At 42.5% G+C, this 16,176-nt stretch overlaps 1 protein-coding gene across 7 annotated transcripts in view; it reads left to right on the top strand.

The window, feature by feature from the left end:
- Positions 1-408: 408 nt before the first annotated feature.
- DET1 (DET1 partner of COP1 E3 ubiquitin ligase) overlaps positions 409-16,176 on the top strand; it is a 38,626-nt gene continuing 22,858 nt past the window's right edge. For 4 of the 7 annotated variants that reach the window (XR_010839772.1, XR_010839770.1, XR_010839771.1 and 1 more), the window contains exons 1-4: positions 409-540; positions 6,644-7,736; positions 10,742-10,929; positions 15,514-15,596. Coding sequence is in view for 3 of the 7 variants with exons in the window: in XM_059056545.2 (XP_058912528.1) it covers positions 6,651-7,736; positions 10,742-10,929; positions 15,514-15,580 (1,341 nt within the window). In the remaining 4 variants the exon portion in view is untranslated. The remainder of the gene's footprint in view (positions 541-6,643; positions 7,737-10,741; positions 10,930-15,513; positions 15,597-16,176) is intronic. The other 3 variants (XR_010839769.1, XM_067029597.1, XM_059056546.2) reach the window with 1 other exon arrangement.

Genomic DNA, 16,176 nt, shown 5'->3' with positions numbered 1-16,176 from the left:
TAATGCAAGAAGCTTTTACTGTAGTCCACTGTGTGCTAGTAAATGTATTAGGCACAGCGTTCAAAGATCAGTACAGTCTCGGTCTTTAAAGAGCTCACTCTCTAGGAGCAGATAACAGAAAATGGATAGTTTCTCAGCTCATGAAATGGTGCATTTAATCAAGAGGTGAAAAATTAATTTTTATTCATGTTTTTGCAAGCGTGTCCAGCGGGTGCAGAGACATGGCCATAGGAGATCACTCAGGTGCCGAGGTTACGGCGCCTGGTTCAATTTTTCCTTCGCAGCCCCTGGGCCTCTAGGGCTTCGATCCCACTCCGGGCAGCAGGGTGCGCTGTACCGTCTCTCAGGGCCGGCAGAACCGGTTCCGCGCTCTCTCCACTTTCCTTCTCGCTGCACTGCACTTCCGGTGGCTAGCGGAAGCGGGAGCCGGCAGCTGCGCGCACCAGGTCCCACAGCATGGCGGGGGCGGGGCTGGGGGAGGCGCGCGCCGAGCAGGCCGGGGAGTCCCTCGCCCCCGCCCTTTGAGCCCGGACCGGACAGGTGAGGACTTCTCCTTCCTTGCTCCAGCCTCCAAACCCGTCAGGTTCTCCCCGAGGCCTCTTCGAGTTACCGCCATGGGGCTGCCCCCTTCCCGCATGACCCCGAGGCCCTGCGGCCCCCGCCTTCCCTCAGAATTCTCTTCCCATTGAGGCCCCGCCCCGGGCTTTTCTTTCCGGGGGCGCCCCCTTGGGCGTGTGTGCCCGCCCCTGGGTATCCCCTTCCCGTTTAGGAAGCCGTCAGAAGGAATTGAGGGTTACGTGAACCTGCCTGCCCGGGGAAACAGACCTAGCAGGGATGAAGGTCTTGCTTAGTACCGCACGAGTTAGTGGACCAGTTCAGTCAGGCTTTTTTCTTTCGTTCCATAGATAACGTACGAATGCATGCAAAGGGGCAGCCCTAGTGCTAGGCTCTCTGAAAACTAAGGTGACTGAAGTAGCCATGGTAACGTCCTGCCTGGAAAGGATAGTTTACGGGGGAGTCGAACATTAAACACCTAACCATGCCGCTGAAAGTACAGATTCAAATTGTGGCAATGACTATAGAAAAGATTAATAGAAGAAGTAATAGTAAAGCAACAAAGATCTTTTTCGGCAAGGGTGGTCAGAGCAGACTTCCTGAAGGAGAGGACACTCGAGCTGCGGCTTGAGAAGTATGGCAAGGGCCAGAGGAAATACATGCTAGGCAGAGCGAACAGCCCCTGTGGATATTTGATTTGGTAAAGAACGTTCAGGAAAGGTGGCTTTCGATGGGTCAAATGCTGTGATGGGCATACAGGATATAATGTTTGTGTACCGATCAGGACTTCACCATCTAGTGCCACAGACATAAGTAAAATGCAGAGATGAAGTTGCAAGCGTGATAAGTGCTAAGAAAGAGAGGTATGGCTGGTGTATTGGTGTTTTATCTGGTGGGAAAGGTTAAGGAAGACTTCTCTCCGGAAGTGATGGTTATTAGGCCGATAACCTGAAATAGGAGTTAACTCGGCAAAGTGAAGAGAAGAGCTTTTTTTTAGATTGAGGTGAAGAGCATATACCAAGGTTCAGAGGCAGGAGGTAGGCCACTTGTTGAAGAAATGATTAGAGTAAAATGGGAAAAGATGAGGCTGGAGAGGCAGCGCTGAGCCTTTGAGGCATCTGGTTGGCAGGGCAAGGATTTTGATCCGTATCATTAAGAGCAATGGAAAGATATTTGTTGTAATCTGTAGGGGAAAGGATGTGATCAAAAACGCATTTTGAAAAGATTGCTCTGGTAAGTGGATTGGAAGTGGACAGGAGTGGATTTAGGGAGACCACTTAGGAAGCGGTTGCAATAACATAGACATGAAGTTATAAAATTTTGGGTAAGGGTGCTGGCAGGGCATGGTAGAAAGAAGGTGGAGCATTAGGGGACTGTTTGGGGGTAAAATCTTCAGAGTTTGGTGACTGATCAGGTATGGGGGCTGAGGGAAAGGTATCAAGGGAGACTCTCAGGTTTCTGGCTCCTTTTAGCAGGTGAATGGCCATGCCATTTACTGGACTAGGGTAAAACGGGTAGAGGGCTTCTGGGAAAAATATAAGTTACTCTAACGTTTTTCATAACCCACTCTGACTAGAAGGGACTTTCATGATGTACTTTTCCTATATGGTTTGAGTTTATGAGCATGTATTTTATAATTGGAATAACAAGTTGAAAAAGACTAAGAATTCCACCATCTCTCTAAAAACCATAATTGTGTGATGTAAAATATGGAGAGGGAGAGAGAGCACGCTGAGAGAAGGGTCAGGAAATTAAGTATGGATTTTCTGTCCAATTTGGAGCTGCAGCCAGCAGGCCTTCACCTCTACCCACCCCACCCCTCTACTCCCTCCACCACAGTACTGGTGGCTTTTCCCCTAAAAAGACAAATTGGAGAATTTTAGATGGGACTGTTCAAAACATATACAAATTGTTTTTAGAATTAAACATCTGCTTTGCTTAAAATGATCAATGGCTCTAAGTCGGACAGCTAGTTTACTTTATCTGATTCAGTTATATGTGGTTAGTCTACGTGGTGTCTGATGCCTACTCCTCCTTCCATTCATGGGCCTTACCTGCCTCTCTCATCCCCGTCTGATCTCCCTGTATGAGTCCAGCCCGCATCTTAAGTTCGCAGGGTGCTAGTGGCAGAGGTGTCCTGGGCAGGGATTGAGGGAGGCAGTTTTGTACAGTACTTGGTATTTTAAAATGCTTAAACCTTACCAGTATGTTTTTTGGACTGTATCAAAATGGGCACATCAACTATGTCACTTAAAAGGAGTAGCCGTGTGAAACTCAGCATTGTGTTTATTGTTCAGAAGTGGAGGGTATTGCTCACTGTATCATGCCAAGGTCCTTTGAGAAAACTCATGAGAGAGATTTCTTTTAAAATCCAGTGATGGGTATTGCTCTGCTTTTTCGAAGCAGCTATTACGTTTTTATCTTCTTGGCAGTGCAAGTTCTGTAACTGACTGTATTTTCCTCTGCCTTGTCTGCTGAGAAAGTCAGAGCCAAATTAGAAGCTTGGCAGTTCTGCAGGTCCTGACGGCATGCATTTTTGTGTACTTCAGACTTCATTTTATTGTCCTACCTTTGTTTTCCCTTCACAATGATTATTTTCTAATTAAAAAAAATTCTGAGTAAGCACAAATATTACTTTAAAAACCTACGTAATTTTAAAAGAATAACAGTACAATGAATGCTGATTGAAGGAAAAAAATATACAGTTAAAAGTGCCAATGTGTCCCTAACTCCCATCCCATTTCTTACTTCCTCAGAGGTAACCACTATTCTGAATTTTATGTTTATGATTCCTTTGCTTTTTGTAATTGTATACCATATATATTTGTATTCTTAAAGTAGAAATTGTTTGAAGCTTATATAAAGGAAATCACATTGTATGTACTCTGTAGCTTGCTTTCTTCATTCAACACTGTGTCTGAGATTCATCTGTGTTGTTATATATAACTGTAGTACATTAATTCATTACTTCATAAGGTTACACTGCTTGGGGAGTTGCCTGGCAGTCCAGTGGTTAGGACTCAGCACTTTCACTGCTGGGGCCCGGGTTCAATCCCTGGGTTCTATCACTAGTGGGGGAACTAAGATCCTGCAAGCCACGTGGCATGGCCAAAAAACAAACAAACAAAAACATTAAAAAAAAAAAAAGATTCCGCTGCATGAATATGCGTGGATGAACTTATCTAGTCTACTGTTGATGGACATTTGGAGTGTTGTCAGTTTTTGCTGTTGCTAACAGTCCTGCTACAGACATCCTTGTATATGTCTCCTGTTACATATGTGCAGACATTTCTCTACATCAGGATTTCTCCACCTTAGCACTATTGACTTTTGGGCTGGATGTGAGGGACTGTCCTGTTTACTGTAGGATGTTTGGCATCATCCCTGTCTTCTGTTTGATGGACACCCAAAGCACCCCTTCCTCCCTCCGAAGTTATGACAACCAAAAATATCTTCATATATTACAAAATTGCCCCAGTTGGGAACCAGTGCTCAAGATCAGGGGTTGACAGACTTTTTCTGAAAAGACCAGGTAGTAAATATTTCAGGCTTGTGGGCTGTGTGGTCTTTGGTCTTAATAAATAAACTGTGCCTTTGTAGGGCAAAAGCAGCCATAGGCAAGGTGTAAATGAGTGCGTATGACTGTGTTCCAATAAAACTTTATTTATAAAAATAGACAGGCAGGCTAGATTGGTCTGAGGCTAGTTGTTTGCAGTCTTTTGCTCTAGTCTAGATCAGTAGGAAATGTATTTTATATCCTCACCCAGTGCATGTAACTCACATATGTATTGAAAATATGTGATACAGTTTGGTATTTTCTGTTTTATTCTATTTTTTGAAATGTCAGTTAGCATATGCACTAAATTGATTTCAAGCCTCCATCAGTGAGTTGTGACTAGCAGTTTGAGAAACGTGATTTGCTCAATCATAAGGTATGCACATTTTTAACTTGACTAGGTAGTATATATACTTATATAAGGCATTTCAGATCTCTTTTAGGAGACAGAATGTAAACAAATTCCCCATTGTATGTTTTTATTTCTAAAATATAGATTGGATAGAGTCACACCTCTGCTTAAAACCTGTAATAACTTGCATGACGTGGCATACAAAGGATTTTCCAATCTGGCTCCAATCTACCTTTCTAGGCTTCTCTTATCACTCTGTGTTTCCTGTGTTCTAACCACTTGGTCTTGTGTTTCCCAAATGTGCCATGCTACACTCTTTTTAAGTATATTTTTAAAGCTACCTTCTTTCTGAAATGTTCCTCCTTTATTTTGCTTAGTGAGTTCTTTATCCTTTATCAAATGTTTGTCAAATGTTGTTCCATTCATTCATTTAACATATTTGTTAGCATTTACTGTGCTGCAGGCACTGTCCTAGGTGCTGGAGATTCAGCAAGGAATTAGGCAAAGCCCCTGCTGTCCTGTATGGGGGAAAAAGATACTAAAAAGGTAAACAAATGGTTTCAGAAGGTAATAAGGGCTGAAGAAAATAAAACAGTAGGTTGATGTGGATGGAAAAAGTCATGACTTTAGGTAAGGTAGTCAGGCAAAAACTCTGAAGAGTTGCTATTTTAGCTGAGATTTGAATGATGAAACAGACAGCTGTTTCAGCACTTTAAAAATGTTGCTTTGCTTCTTTTTGGTCTCCATAGTTTTTCATGAGACATCCACAGATAAGTGAATTGTTGTTCCCTTATAGGTAATGTGTCATTTACGTGGTTGTTTTCAAGATTTTTACTTTGTGTTTTAGTTTTTCACAATTTGACTATGGTATGCCTGGGCATGGATTTCTTGCTTTCTTTTTTTAAAAAAAATAAATTATTTATTATTCATTTTTGGCTGCGTTGGGTCTTCATTGCTGTGCATGGGCTTTCACTAGTTGCGGCGAGCGGGGGCTACTCATCATTGCGGTGCACAAGCTTCTCATTGTGGTGGCTTCTCTTGTTGTGGAGTACGGGCTCTAGGTGCCCGTGCTTCAGTAGTAGCTCGTGGGCTCTAGAGCGCAGGCTCAGTAGCTGTCGTGCACGGGCTTAGTTGCTCCGTGGCATGTGGGGTCTTCCTGGACAAGGGATTGAACCCGTGTCCCCCTCATTGTCAGGTGGGTTCTTAACCACTGCGCCACCAGGGAAGTCCCTGGGCATGGAATTCTTTGGGTTTATCATGTTTGGGGTTCTCTGAACTTCTAATCTCGGGTTTATATATATGAGGGTTTATTTCTCAGGTCTTAATTCTGTTCATTGGGTATATTTTTCTGTCTTATGCCAGTACCACACTTTCTTGATTACTGTGGCTTTGTAACAGCTTTTGAAATCAGGGAGTCTCAGTCTTCTAACTTTGTTCTTTTACAAAATTGTTTTGGTTCTTCACAATCCCTTGAGATTACATGTAATTTTTAGGATGAATTTTTCTATTTTTGCCAGAAATGATTTTGGGATTTTGATAGGGATTTTTGGATTTTGCATTGAGTTTGTAGATTACTTTGGGTAGTATGGACATCTTAACAGCCCAATAAATATATTTTTTCAATGAATGTACATTGAATGTGGTGTTTACACTGAACAAATTTGATGTAGTTCTAAGGTTTGTTCTGTTGAACATTCCCGACAGCTAAGCATGCTTTGAAGGTATTCCTAGGGAATTAGGTCCTTCTCTCAAACCTGTTTCTAGACTCAAAAGTGTCCTGACCACTTTCTAACTCTAACTTGGGAAGGAGAAATGCTGATCACTGTCATCTTGGGAGCTCCTAAGTCCAGGTTATATGGAAGAAAATCTCTTTGACTTGTATATACACAGTTGGCCCTTGAACAACATAGATTTGAATTGTGCAGGTCCACTTACACATGGATTTTTTTCATCAGTGAATACTGCAGTACTAGACATCCCCGGTTGGTTGAATCTGTGGATGTGGAGGAACCATGGATAGGAAGAAACCATGTATACTGAGTTGACTATAAGTTATACTTGGATATTCAGCTGCAGGGGATTGGTGTGCCTAACCCTTGCGTTGTTCAAAGGTCAAGTGTCTTTATGTTTTGGTAAATTTTGTTTTATTTTCTTGACTTCTTCTTTACTTTTCCATGTAGAGATGTGATGATGGATCATCATGTTTCCACCATCAAACCTCGAAGAATCCAAAACCAAAATGTCATTCACCGCCTGGAACGCCGGAGGATCAGTTCAGGCAAGGCAGGCACCCACTGGCACCAGGTCCGAGTGTTCCACCAGAATGTCTTCCCCAACTTCACTGTCGTCAATGTTGAAAAGCCGCCTTGTTTCTTGCGTAAATTCTCACCTGATGGACGCTACTTCATTGCTTTCTCTTCAGACCAGACATCTCTCGAAATCTATGAGTACCAGGGCTGCCAGGCAGCCGAGGACCTACTGCAGGGCTATGAGGGGGAGATCCTGTCCAATGGCAATGACCAGCGGTCAGTCAACATCCGTGGCCGGCTCTTCGAACGCTTTTTCGTCCTGCTGCACATTACCAATGTGGCGGCCAATGGCGAGCACCTGAACCGGGAGTGTAGCCTCTTCACTGATGACTGCCGCTGTGTCATCGTGGGCTCAGCTGCCTATCTCCCAGACGAGCCTCACCCTCCTTTTTATGAGGTCTATCGGAACAGTGAGTCCGTGACCCCCAACCCCCGGTCCCCCCTGGAGGACTACTCCCTCCATATCATTGACCTTCATACTGGTCGCTTATGTGATACACGTACCTTCAAGTGTGACAAAGTGGTCCTGTCACACAACCAAGGGTTGTACTTGTATAAGAACATCCTGGCCATCTTGTCAGTGCAGCAGCAGACCATCCATGTCTTCCAGGTGACTCCTGAAGGCACTTTCATTGATGTGAGGACCATTGGCCGCTTCTGCTATGAGGATGACCTGCTCACTGTGTCAGCTGTTTTTCCTGAGGTGCAGCGGGACAGTCAGACAGGCATGGCCAATCCTTTCCGGGATCCCTTCATCAACTCCCTGAAACACCGGCTGCTCGTGTACCTTTGGCACCGGGCAGAGCAGGATGGTAGTGCAATGGCCAAGAGGCGCTTCTTCCAGTATTTTGACCAACTACGGCAGCTGCGCATGTGGAAAATGCAGCTTCTGGATGAAAACCATCTGTTTATCAAGTATACTAGTGAGGATGTCGTAACCCTGCGGGTCACAGATCCATCACAGGTATAAGGTGCTCTCCTGCCCTTTACCCCTCCAGTCTCCTTGGCACAATGGGAAGGTTTCTCTCTTTGCCTATAGCCAGCCTCTTAGAAATAACACATTTTTTTTTTTTTTTTTTTTTTTTTTTTTTTTGTGGTATGCGGGCCTCTCACTGCTGTGGCCTCTCCCGTTGCGGAGCACAGGCTCCGGACGCGCAGGCCTAGCGGCCATGGGTCACGGGCTTAGTTGCTCCGCGGCATGTGGGATCTTCCCGGACCAGGGCACGAACCCGTGACCCCTGCATCGGCGGGCGGATTCTCAACCACTGCGCCACCAGGGAAGCCCAGAAATAACACATTTTATGTAATCTTGAATTTTTGCTGTCTTAGGGCTCAAACTTAAAATAGCTCGATTTTTCTAATCATTTCTCAAAATGATTTTTCTCACTTGGACAAATGGAAGCTATATTGCAAGCCATTGACATGTAGGTAGTCAACTCTGTGATTATTACCCTAATTCTTCTGCAGAGCATTTTCAGTACCCTTGAGATGGAAGACCAGATGCTACAGGGTCAAGGTTTGACTCTCTATGGATACTGCCTTGATTTTGTATAAGATTGTGCTTATTAGTCTGCTTAGTTCTGGTAATGAGAATGAACCCACCATACGAAAAAGAAAATCTAGTCTTTCTTTCCTACTTAAATGATGTCAGTATACTTCCTCACCAAATCTTCTTTAGATTGTAATAGGTAAGTTCATTTGACGGAATTAAGCTTTATGTCTGTACTCTGACCTTGCCCATGTGCTGGAACATAGGTTGTGGAGCAGTGAAAAGATCTAAAGGAAGCCCAAATTTTTGATCTACCAAGTGAATCATCAAGACTGCAGGTTCTGAGGGCTTTTCAGTTTGGGTGAAAGATGTTGGTAGGGGAGAGAGGCATTTCACAAATAGGAATAATGTGTTAAGAGCATGGAAACCTCTAAGACTTTTGGGTTGAAATACCATGCTGAAATTCAGGGTAATTTGGGCCTTTCCCTTTGAGAAGCTCCCTACTTTAGTGTTGACCAAGTGAGAGACCTACCTTTCTGTACGATTGTCCCCCCATCCTCCTATTTCCAGAGTGTCTCCTTAGATACTAGTTTGGAAATGTAGAACAGAACAAACCAGTAAACCACGAAGTCAGCTGAGTCTGGTTTCTCATTGACCTGCAGCTGATTCTGCCCGTAGCAGAGACTGTATAAGGAATTGTCTCCTAAGACCTTACCAGCCATCCATGGTAAAATGTTTTCTAATATTTTTCTTCTGAATCATACCTTGTGTATTCTAAAAAATAAGGGGAGGAGGTGAGTAAAATGGTTAGAGATCATTATTTTTCTGAATTCTTTTTCTTCTCTATTAATGATGAAGTCACCCATTGAGCCATCATGGGTGAGCCCATCGAGTTCATGTTATGAGTCATGGGAGGTTGGCCGTGAAGCCCTTGACTTCTGTACCCTCCTGTCCTGTATTTCCCAGTCTGGCCTGGTGGGAAGGCTAGTAAATGTTTGTGTAATTCTATATTCACATAATTATGATGGATCCTGGTGAAGCCCTAATATGATCAAAGCATTGTCCAGGTTTATAGAAAGGACATGAATCAATCTTGTATTTAGGTTTGAGCTATAATTACCTTTTTATTTTGGAGGGACTATGTTGTGTGACTGCTGCATTTGAGATTATCCTTTTTTCCTTTGCTAAAACATGACCTACTTATATCCGGTAGCTACAGTAGGTTGTAGCCAGAAACATTACAAGGGCTCTATGCTTTGCTTACAGAATTTGTAACTTTAAACCCAATCTCTCTGCCCTAGTTGTCCTCCCCCCTCCTTTCCCAGTTTAATTTGATAGGTTCCAATAAGGTTAATGAGTAAAAAGTGCACCTAAACACAAAGCCTTGCTAATATTATGGGTATTATTCTCAGGTTACTCTCCAGCCTCTTTAATTTACAGCCAAATTTAATTTCCAGGTGACTGCAAAAGTCATGTAATATAAGCTTTGGGAAGGACTAATTACTATTAAAACAGGTGGGCCAGATGTCTCCAGAAATTGGTAATGGAGATTTAAATTCAATCATAAGAGGCAGAATACTAATCCTGGTGTTCTGAAAACTTCTGGAGTCCTGTTGGAAGCTTGCAGATTGACTCACACTGCTACATTCACTGTGATAAAAACTAGAGGTACACAGCGCTTCCTTGTTAGGCTGAGCAGAGCACTGGAGGTTTAAAGAAGAGGGCCAGTCACCCAGGGGCTCATTCAGAGAAAGCAGCAACTCTGCCACCTATGGCATTTGAATGGTTTTCAGGTTCCCCCTCTGAAATTAATTGTTAACGAATCTCAAATATATGTTACAAATGCTCTTGGCTGGAAGAACATTTATGAAGAAAGAAATGGAAAATGCTTCTCTGATTTTTCATGTGTTCAGCAGAAGTCCCCTCCTTGGTTACAACTTGCCTAGGTGGACACAGTGTACTTAAGAATGTCTTTCTGCATGTTAGAAATATTAAGAGAGAAAAAGAAATGCCCCTAAATTGAACTTTCAACTGTACGTATACAAGAGAAAATAATTTGTCAACAGGCAGCTCCTGGCTAAAAATCACTTTTGCAGCAGGAAGGAAAATTAAATCTGGCATTTTAAAAAAGTGGGTTGGGGAGTAAGTAGGGAATAAACACTTAGAAGGCAAAATATTAAATCTGTACACAGCTTGAAATGAAAGATTGAATACCTTTTTATACATACATGCTGAACAACTCAGTAATTCCAGCAGCGTAGGTACAGTGGGAAATCAGGCAACACTGAGGCCCTTGATTGATCAAGTCCACTGAGGCTTCCTCCTTTTCCAGGACCTCTTGGCACCATGTTTCCACCATAGTGCCGGAGTGGAGATGTTTGCCTGTTTTACTTGGGCAGCTTGATTTTTCAACCAAAATGATACTTGCTAGGCAAGGCATTATACTCAGCTATTCCTTAGGTCTATCTCTTCTTTCGCAGGCATCTTTCTTTGTGGTGTACAATATGGTGACAACAGAGGTGATCGCTGTGTTTGAGAATACATCAGATGAGCTTTTGGAGCTGTTTGAGAACTTCTGTGATCTCTTCCGTAACGCTACCCTGCATAGTGAAGTCCAGTTTCCCTGCTCAGCTTCCAGCAACAATTTTGCAAGGCAGATCCAGCGCCGGTAAGCTGTTCCACTAAGCTTAACAAGCTTAATTTTTCTTCAGAAAATTTGTTGGTGTGAAGCCAACAGTCATTTACTTCAGGAAACCTCATTCTTTCTGCCCACCCGGCCTTGGGTCAGTCTGCCTGTCGTAACCCATTGTGTCATCCTAAACTTCTCTTTTCTCTTTCTTAGCACCTGAGAAATTACTTGCGTGTTGTCCATGATTCCTCCTAGACTGTATGTAAGCTGCAGAAATATAGAAACTCTGTCTTTGTTTAGTTCATTGCTATATCTTCAGTGGTGCGCTGTCAAGCACTTAAATATTTTTTGAATGAATGACTAAGGACATAATTTTATAACTTTTGGTTAAACATGTGTGTTGAACACATGCATTTATCTCTGTTCCACCCCAAACCCCACTAAAATGACAATAAAGGAAGAAGAGGGACTTCCCCAGTGGTCCAGTGGTAAAGAAACTGCCTTGCAATGCAGGGGACACAGGGTCGATCCCTGGTTGGGGAACTAAGATCCCACATGCCACAGGGCAGCTAAGCCCATGTGCTACAACTACTGAGCTCACGCGCCTCAACTAGAGCCCGCGTGCCGCAAAACTATAGAGCCCACGTGCTGTGGAACGCATGCATCACAAGTACAGAGCCTATGTGCCCTGGAGCCTGCGCTGCACAACTAGAGAAGAGAAAACCCGCATGCTACAACTAGAGAGAAGCCTGCGTGATGCAACTAAAGATCCCACACGCCTCAACGAAGATCCCATATGCTGCAGCTAAGACCCGAAGCAGCCAAAAGTAAATAAAATAAATAAATAAATAAATAAATAAATAATAAGTAAATCTTAAAAAAAAAAAAAAGAGGTATAAAGCTACAAGAACAAAGAGAATGGGGAGGAGATATCAAGAGAGTTTTAGATGCTGACGAGCCAATGGATGAGTGATAACTAGCTTGACATATCTCAGAGGACAAAAACTTGAAGACAGTAGAGCTTAGGGACTTCCCTGGTGGTCCAGTGGGTAAGACTCCATGCTCCCAATGCAGAGGGCCTAGGTTCGATCCCGGGTTGGGGAACTAGATCTTGCATACATGCCACAACTAAGAGTTCGTGTGACACGACTAAGAAGTCCATGTGCCACAACTAGGAAGCCCTCATGCCACAACTAAGAGTACACTGCTGCAACTAAACAATCCTGCCTGCTGCATCTAAGACCTGGAGCAGCCAAAATTTAAAAAAAAAAGAAAATGCAGAGCTTATCCTTCGAGAAATAAGTTGCCCTGAACCAGAGAGCTCTGAAAAGTTCAAGAAATTGGAGGCCCTACATACCTCTGAAGGATTGGATGACTTTTTTTTTTTTTTTTTTTTTTTTCTGGCCATGCCATGTGGCTTGTGGGATCTTAGTTCCCCGACCAGGGATCAAACTGGTGTCCCCTACAGTGAAAGCTCGGAGTCCTAACCCACTGGACCACCAGGGAGGTCCCTGGATGACACTCTTAAAAGGAGCAATCAGATGCTCTAGCTCCTTTCTTTAAGCCTACACTGCCAAATGACTGTTTCTTCCCCACCTCATCAAAAGGCTAGAGGTTTATTCTCTGGAGGAATTGCACCGTGCAGGCTCTGGTTTCATGTTCATGAGGCATGGCTGAGAGTAGGGATGAGATATGTCATGCTAAAAACAAGAATTAAGTGAAAATTGACATACTATTGGGGAAGATTCCTACCCCTCTTACCAGATATGGCATCCAAGCTTATACTCCCCAGGCAGGAGATTAGAGATAAATTCCCCAGGGAAACTGACCAACCCGAAGAAGAGACACTTGGAGGCCCCTCTTAAAACACCTAGGTCACCCTAAATTGATACCCACCTGTTGTGAATCAGAGCTGCTCATAATCATCTGAATACGTTATTGTGAAATGATTAGTTATTTTGGACCAAGGGCTCAATCCTACTCTAGTCAGTCAGTGCCTCGTCACATTCCACATACCTAAATTGCTTCTGCAACCTTAGCCAGTTATGGAAAATATCTGCTTTAGGTTCCAGTATAGATCAGACCAGAGTCAGTGGATGAATCAGAATAAGCGTTACTGCCACTGGGAAAAACAAGCAAAGCAGACACCTAATTCAGTGGCATTGTATTTATACAGAAGGACAGTACTTGATTAAAAATAGATGGATATTGATTTTCAGACAACTAAACATGCCTTTTCTTTTTCTCTGGTTCACACAAATTTTCTGCCTTACTAGCATCTCTATTCAGTATAGAAGGATTTTTGGAAGCAGAACATGGATCAGATCTTGCTTTTTTCATTTTGAAATGAATTGTTGTCTTTTAAAAATAACTTTAAAATTAAGCAGATTATTATTGACTAGTAACAAAAACTGGGTACACTCAGTTAAAACATCAAAGAAGTCACTAGAAGGTAAGCTCCATGAAGGCAGGGATTTTTGTCTGATATATACACTGCCATATCCACAGCACCTAGGCCAGTGTCTTTCATGTGGGAGGAGCATGTTAGGTATCTGTTGAATGAATAATGTCATCAGGAATTAGAGGAAGCTATGTTTTCTGAAAATTTATTTCACAATGTACCTATAATTAAGTGAAAATGTAGGAAGCTCTGCAAGAGAAAATAAAAGGTTAAAGAGAAAGGTGGCATTCTAGCTTTGTGATCTTCAAAATTTTGCTTCATACCAGCAAAGATTTTGAAAAACTATAGATACCCTCATGCATCAATTATTAAGTTAATCTTTAAACTTTTTACTGTTAAATTTAAATAGTTGCAAAGGATGCAATTTTCAATGTTTAAACATTGACATTTTTAAAAAAAGCATTACAAGATGTAATTGGCATATAACATTGTCTAAGTTTAAGGTGGTAACACTTTTAAATATACCCAAGGGAATCTAATACCATAGTAGTTTAGTATTCAATATTTCACATAAAAAGTACAGAGCAAGGGACTTCCCTGGTGGTCCAGTGGTTAAGACTCTGTGCTCCCACTGCAAAGGGTGGGGGTTTGATCTCTGGTCAGGGAACTAAGATCCCGCATGCCACATGGTGCAGCCAAAAGAAGAAAAAAAAAGTACAGAGCAAGTTATTCCCGTACCATTTGAAATTTTATATTTCTTTTTCTTTTCAAATTCGTATGTCTGTTCTATCTCCCCCAGAGAATTGTGTCCTAATAACATTTTATTAATAATCTTTTCATACTTTGCTGCATTGAAAATATAGTGTACATATAAATCAAAATTATTTTTTATTTCTTGTGAACACATGGATTTGAATGCTCAGTTTTACAGTTTCAATAAACTTTTGGTAAAAATAAATGAAAATGGACTCTTTTAGGTTAGAATAAATGTTTAAGAAAAAAATGGACATCAGGGATCATGAGTCACTTAAACAAAGCCTTTATCTTAAAAGATAGAGACCAAATAAAACAAACAGTATAAAACTAAAGAAACAACATGGTATTCACTGAAATAATTTAAACTATAAAAACAGGAACAGGGCTTCCCTGGTGGCACAGTGGTTGAGAGTCCGCCTGCTGATGCAGGGGACGCGGGTTCGTGCCCCGGTCCGGGAAGATCCCACATGCCGCTGAGCGGCTGGGCCCGTGAGCCATGGCCGCTGGGCCTGCGCGTCCGGAGCCTGTGCTCCGCAGCGGGAGAGGCCACAGCAGTGAGAGGCCCGCGTACCGCAAAAAAAAAACAACAAAAAACAGGAACATTCCTAGAACAGTAATTCTGCGTGAGATGCTTTAGAAATTTAAACTTTGTTAGATACAGTTTAGGAACTCTCCAAGAAAGTAGAATAAAAAGATAAGAGTAGGAAAATGGGAGAGAAGTGATAAAAATTTAGAGGATTTTCCCAGGAGGTCCAATATCTGGCTAATTTCAGAAGGAGCAGTAGAAGAATGAAGGGGAGGAAATAATGTAAACAGTTTTCTTTTTCCTTTTTTAAAAAAACCTATATATTTTTATTTTTGGCTGTGTTGGGTCTTTTCTGCTGTACGTGGGCTTTCTCTAGTTGCAGCGAGTGGGGGCTACTCTTCATTGTGGTGCGAAGGCTTCTCATTGCGGTGGCTTCTCTTGTTGCAGAGCACAGGCTCCAGTCGGGCGGGCTCAGTAATTGTGGCTTGCAGGCTCTAGAGTGCAGGCTTGGTAGCTGTGGCACACGGGCTTAGTTGGGCTCTAGGCGCACAAGCTTCAGTAGTTGCAGCATGTGGGCTCAGTAGTTGTGGCTCATGGGCTTAATTGCTCTGCAACATGTGGGATCTTCCCAGACCAGGGATTGAACCCATGTCTCCTGCATTGGCAGGCAGATTCTTAACCACTGCGCCACCAGGGAAGACCCTAAACAGTTTTCTAGTACTGAAAAATATACATTTCCATGGGCGTTCCCTGGTGGCCTAGTGGTTAGGATTCTGGGCTTTCACTGCCATGACCCAGGTTCAATCCCTAGTTGGAGAACTGAGGTCCCGCAAGATGTGCGAATACACACGCGTGCTCATGCACGCACGCATGCGCGCACACACACTCACTCACTCACTCACTCACTCACTCTCTCCCTCCCTCTCTCTCTCTCTTCCAGATTGGCAAGGACCATCCAGTGGTGTGCTGGAGCTGGCTCATTCTGGCTTGTGAGAGCCAACTGTTAAACTTTCAGGAGTTTCTGTAAGCTGTTAAACACAGCCATTATTAAAAATTAATTATTTTCTAATTATTAATTCATAATTATTTTACTGTCGTACTCTTGAGGTTACTTGTATCTATTTTATCTGGTAAAAATATTATATACTGATGTGCTACTGCTCATCTCTTGACAACTCTGCATTCAGTGATATCACTTTGGTACCTTGAAATTAACCACAGCAGGAGGATTTACACTACAGAAATAGGCAGGTGCTGCAAATCATGGCTTTTTTCCCTTCAGAGAAATAATTATTAAACTTATTAGCACATCACGGCTCCATCAAGTAACCAGTACAGTCAATAAATAAAAAACCCATACTGAGGCATATCATCATGAAATTTTAGAACACTGGGGATAAAGAGAAAATTGTAAAAACTTTCAGAAAGAACACATACATTTTATATATAAAAAGTTAAGTCATTAATGGTATTAGTCTTAATGATACTGAAAGCTTGAAGCCAATACAATTTTATATCCTCAGAATTCTGTGAAAAAAATGATTTCCAAACTACAATTCTACATCCAAATGATAGGGTGTAACGAAGACATTTTCAGACACGT

This window comes from Kogia breviceps, chromosome 3, assembly GCF_026419965.1.
Source record: "Kogia breviceps isolate mKogBre1 chromosome 3, mKogBre1 haplotype 1, whole genome shotgun sequence".
NCBI lineage: Eukaryota > Metazoa > Chordata > Mammalia > Artiodactyla > Physeteridae > Kogia > Kogia breviceps.
Note: the sequence above shows the minus strand (reverse complement) of the source record. Positions and strands in the feature narration are given on the sequence as shown.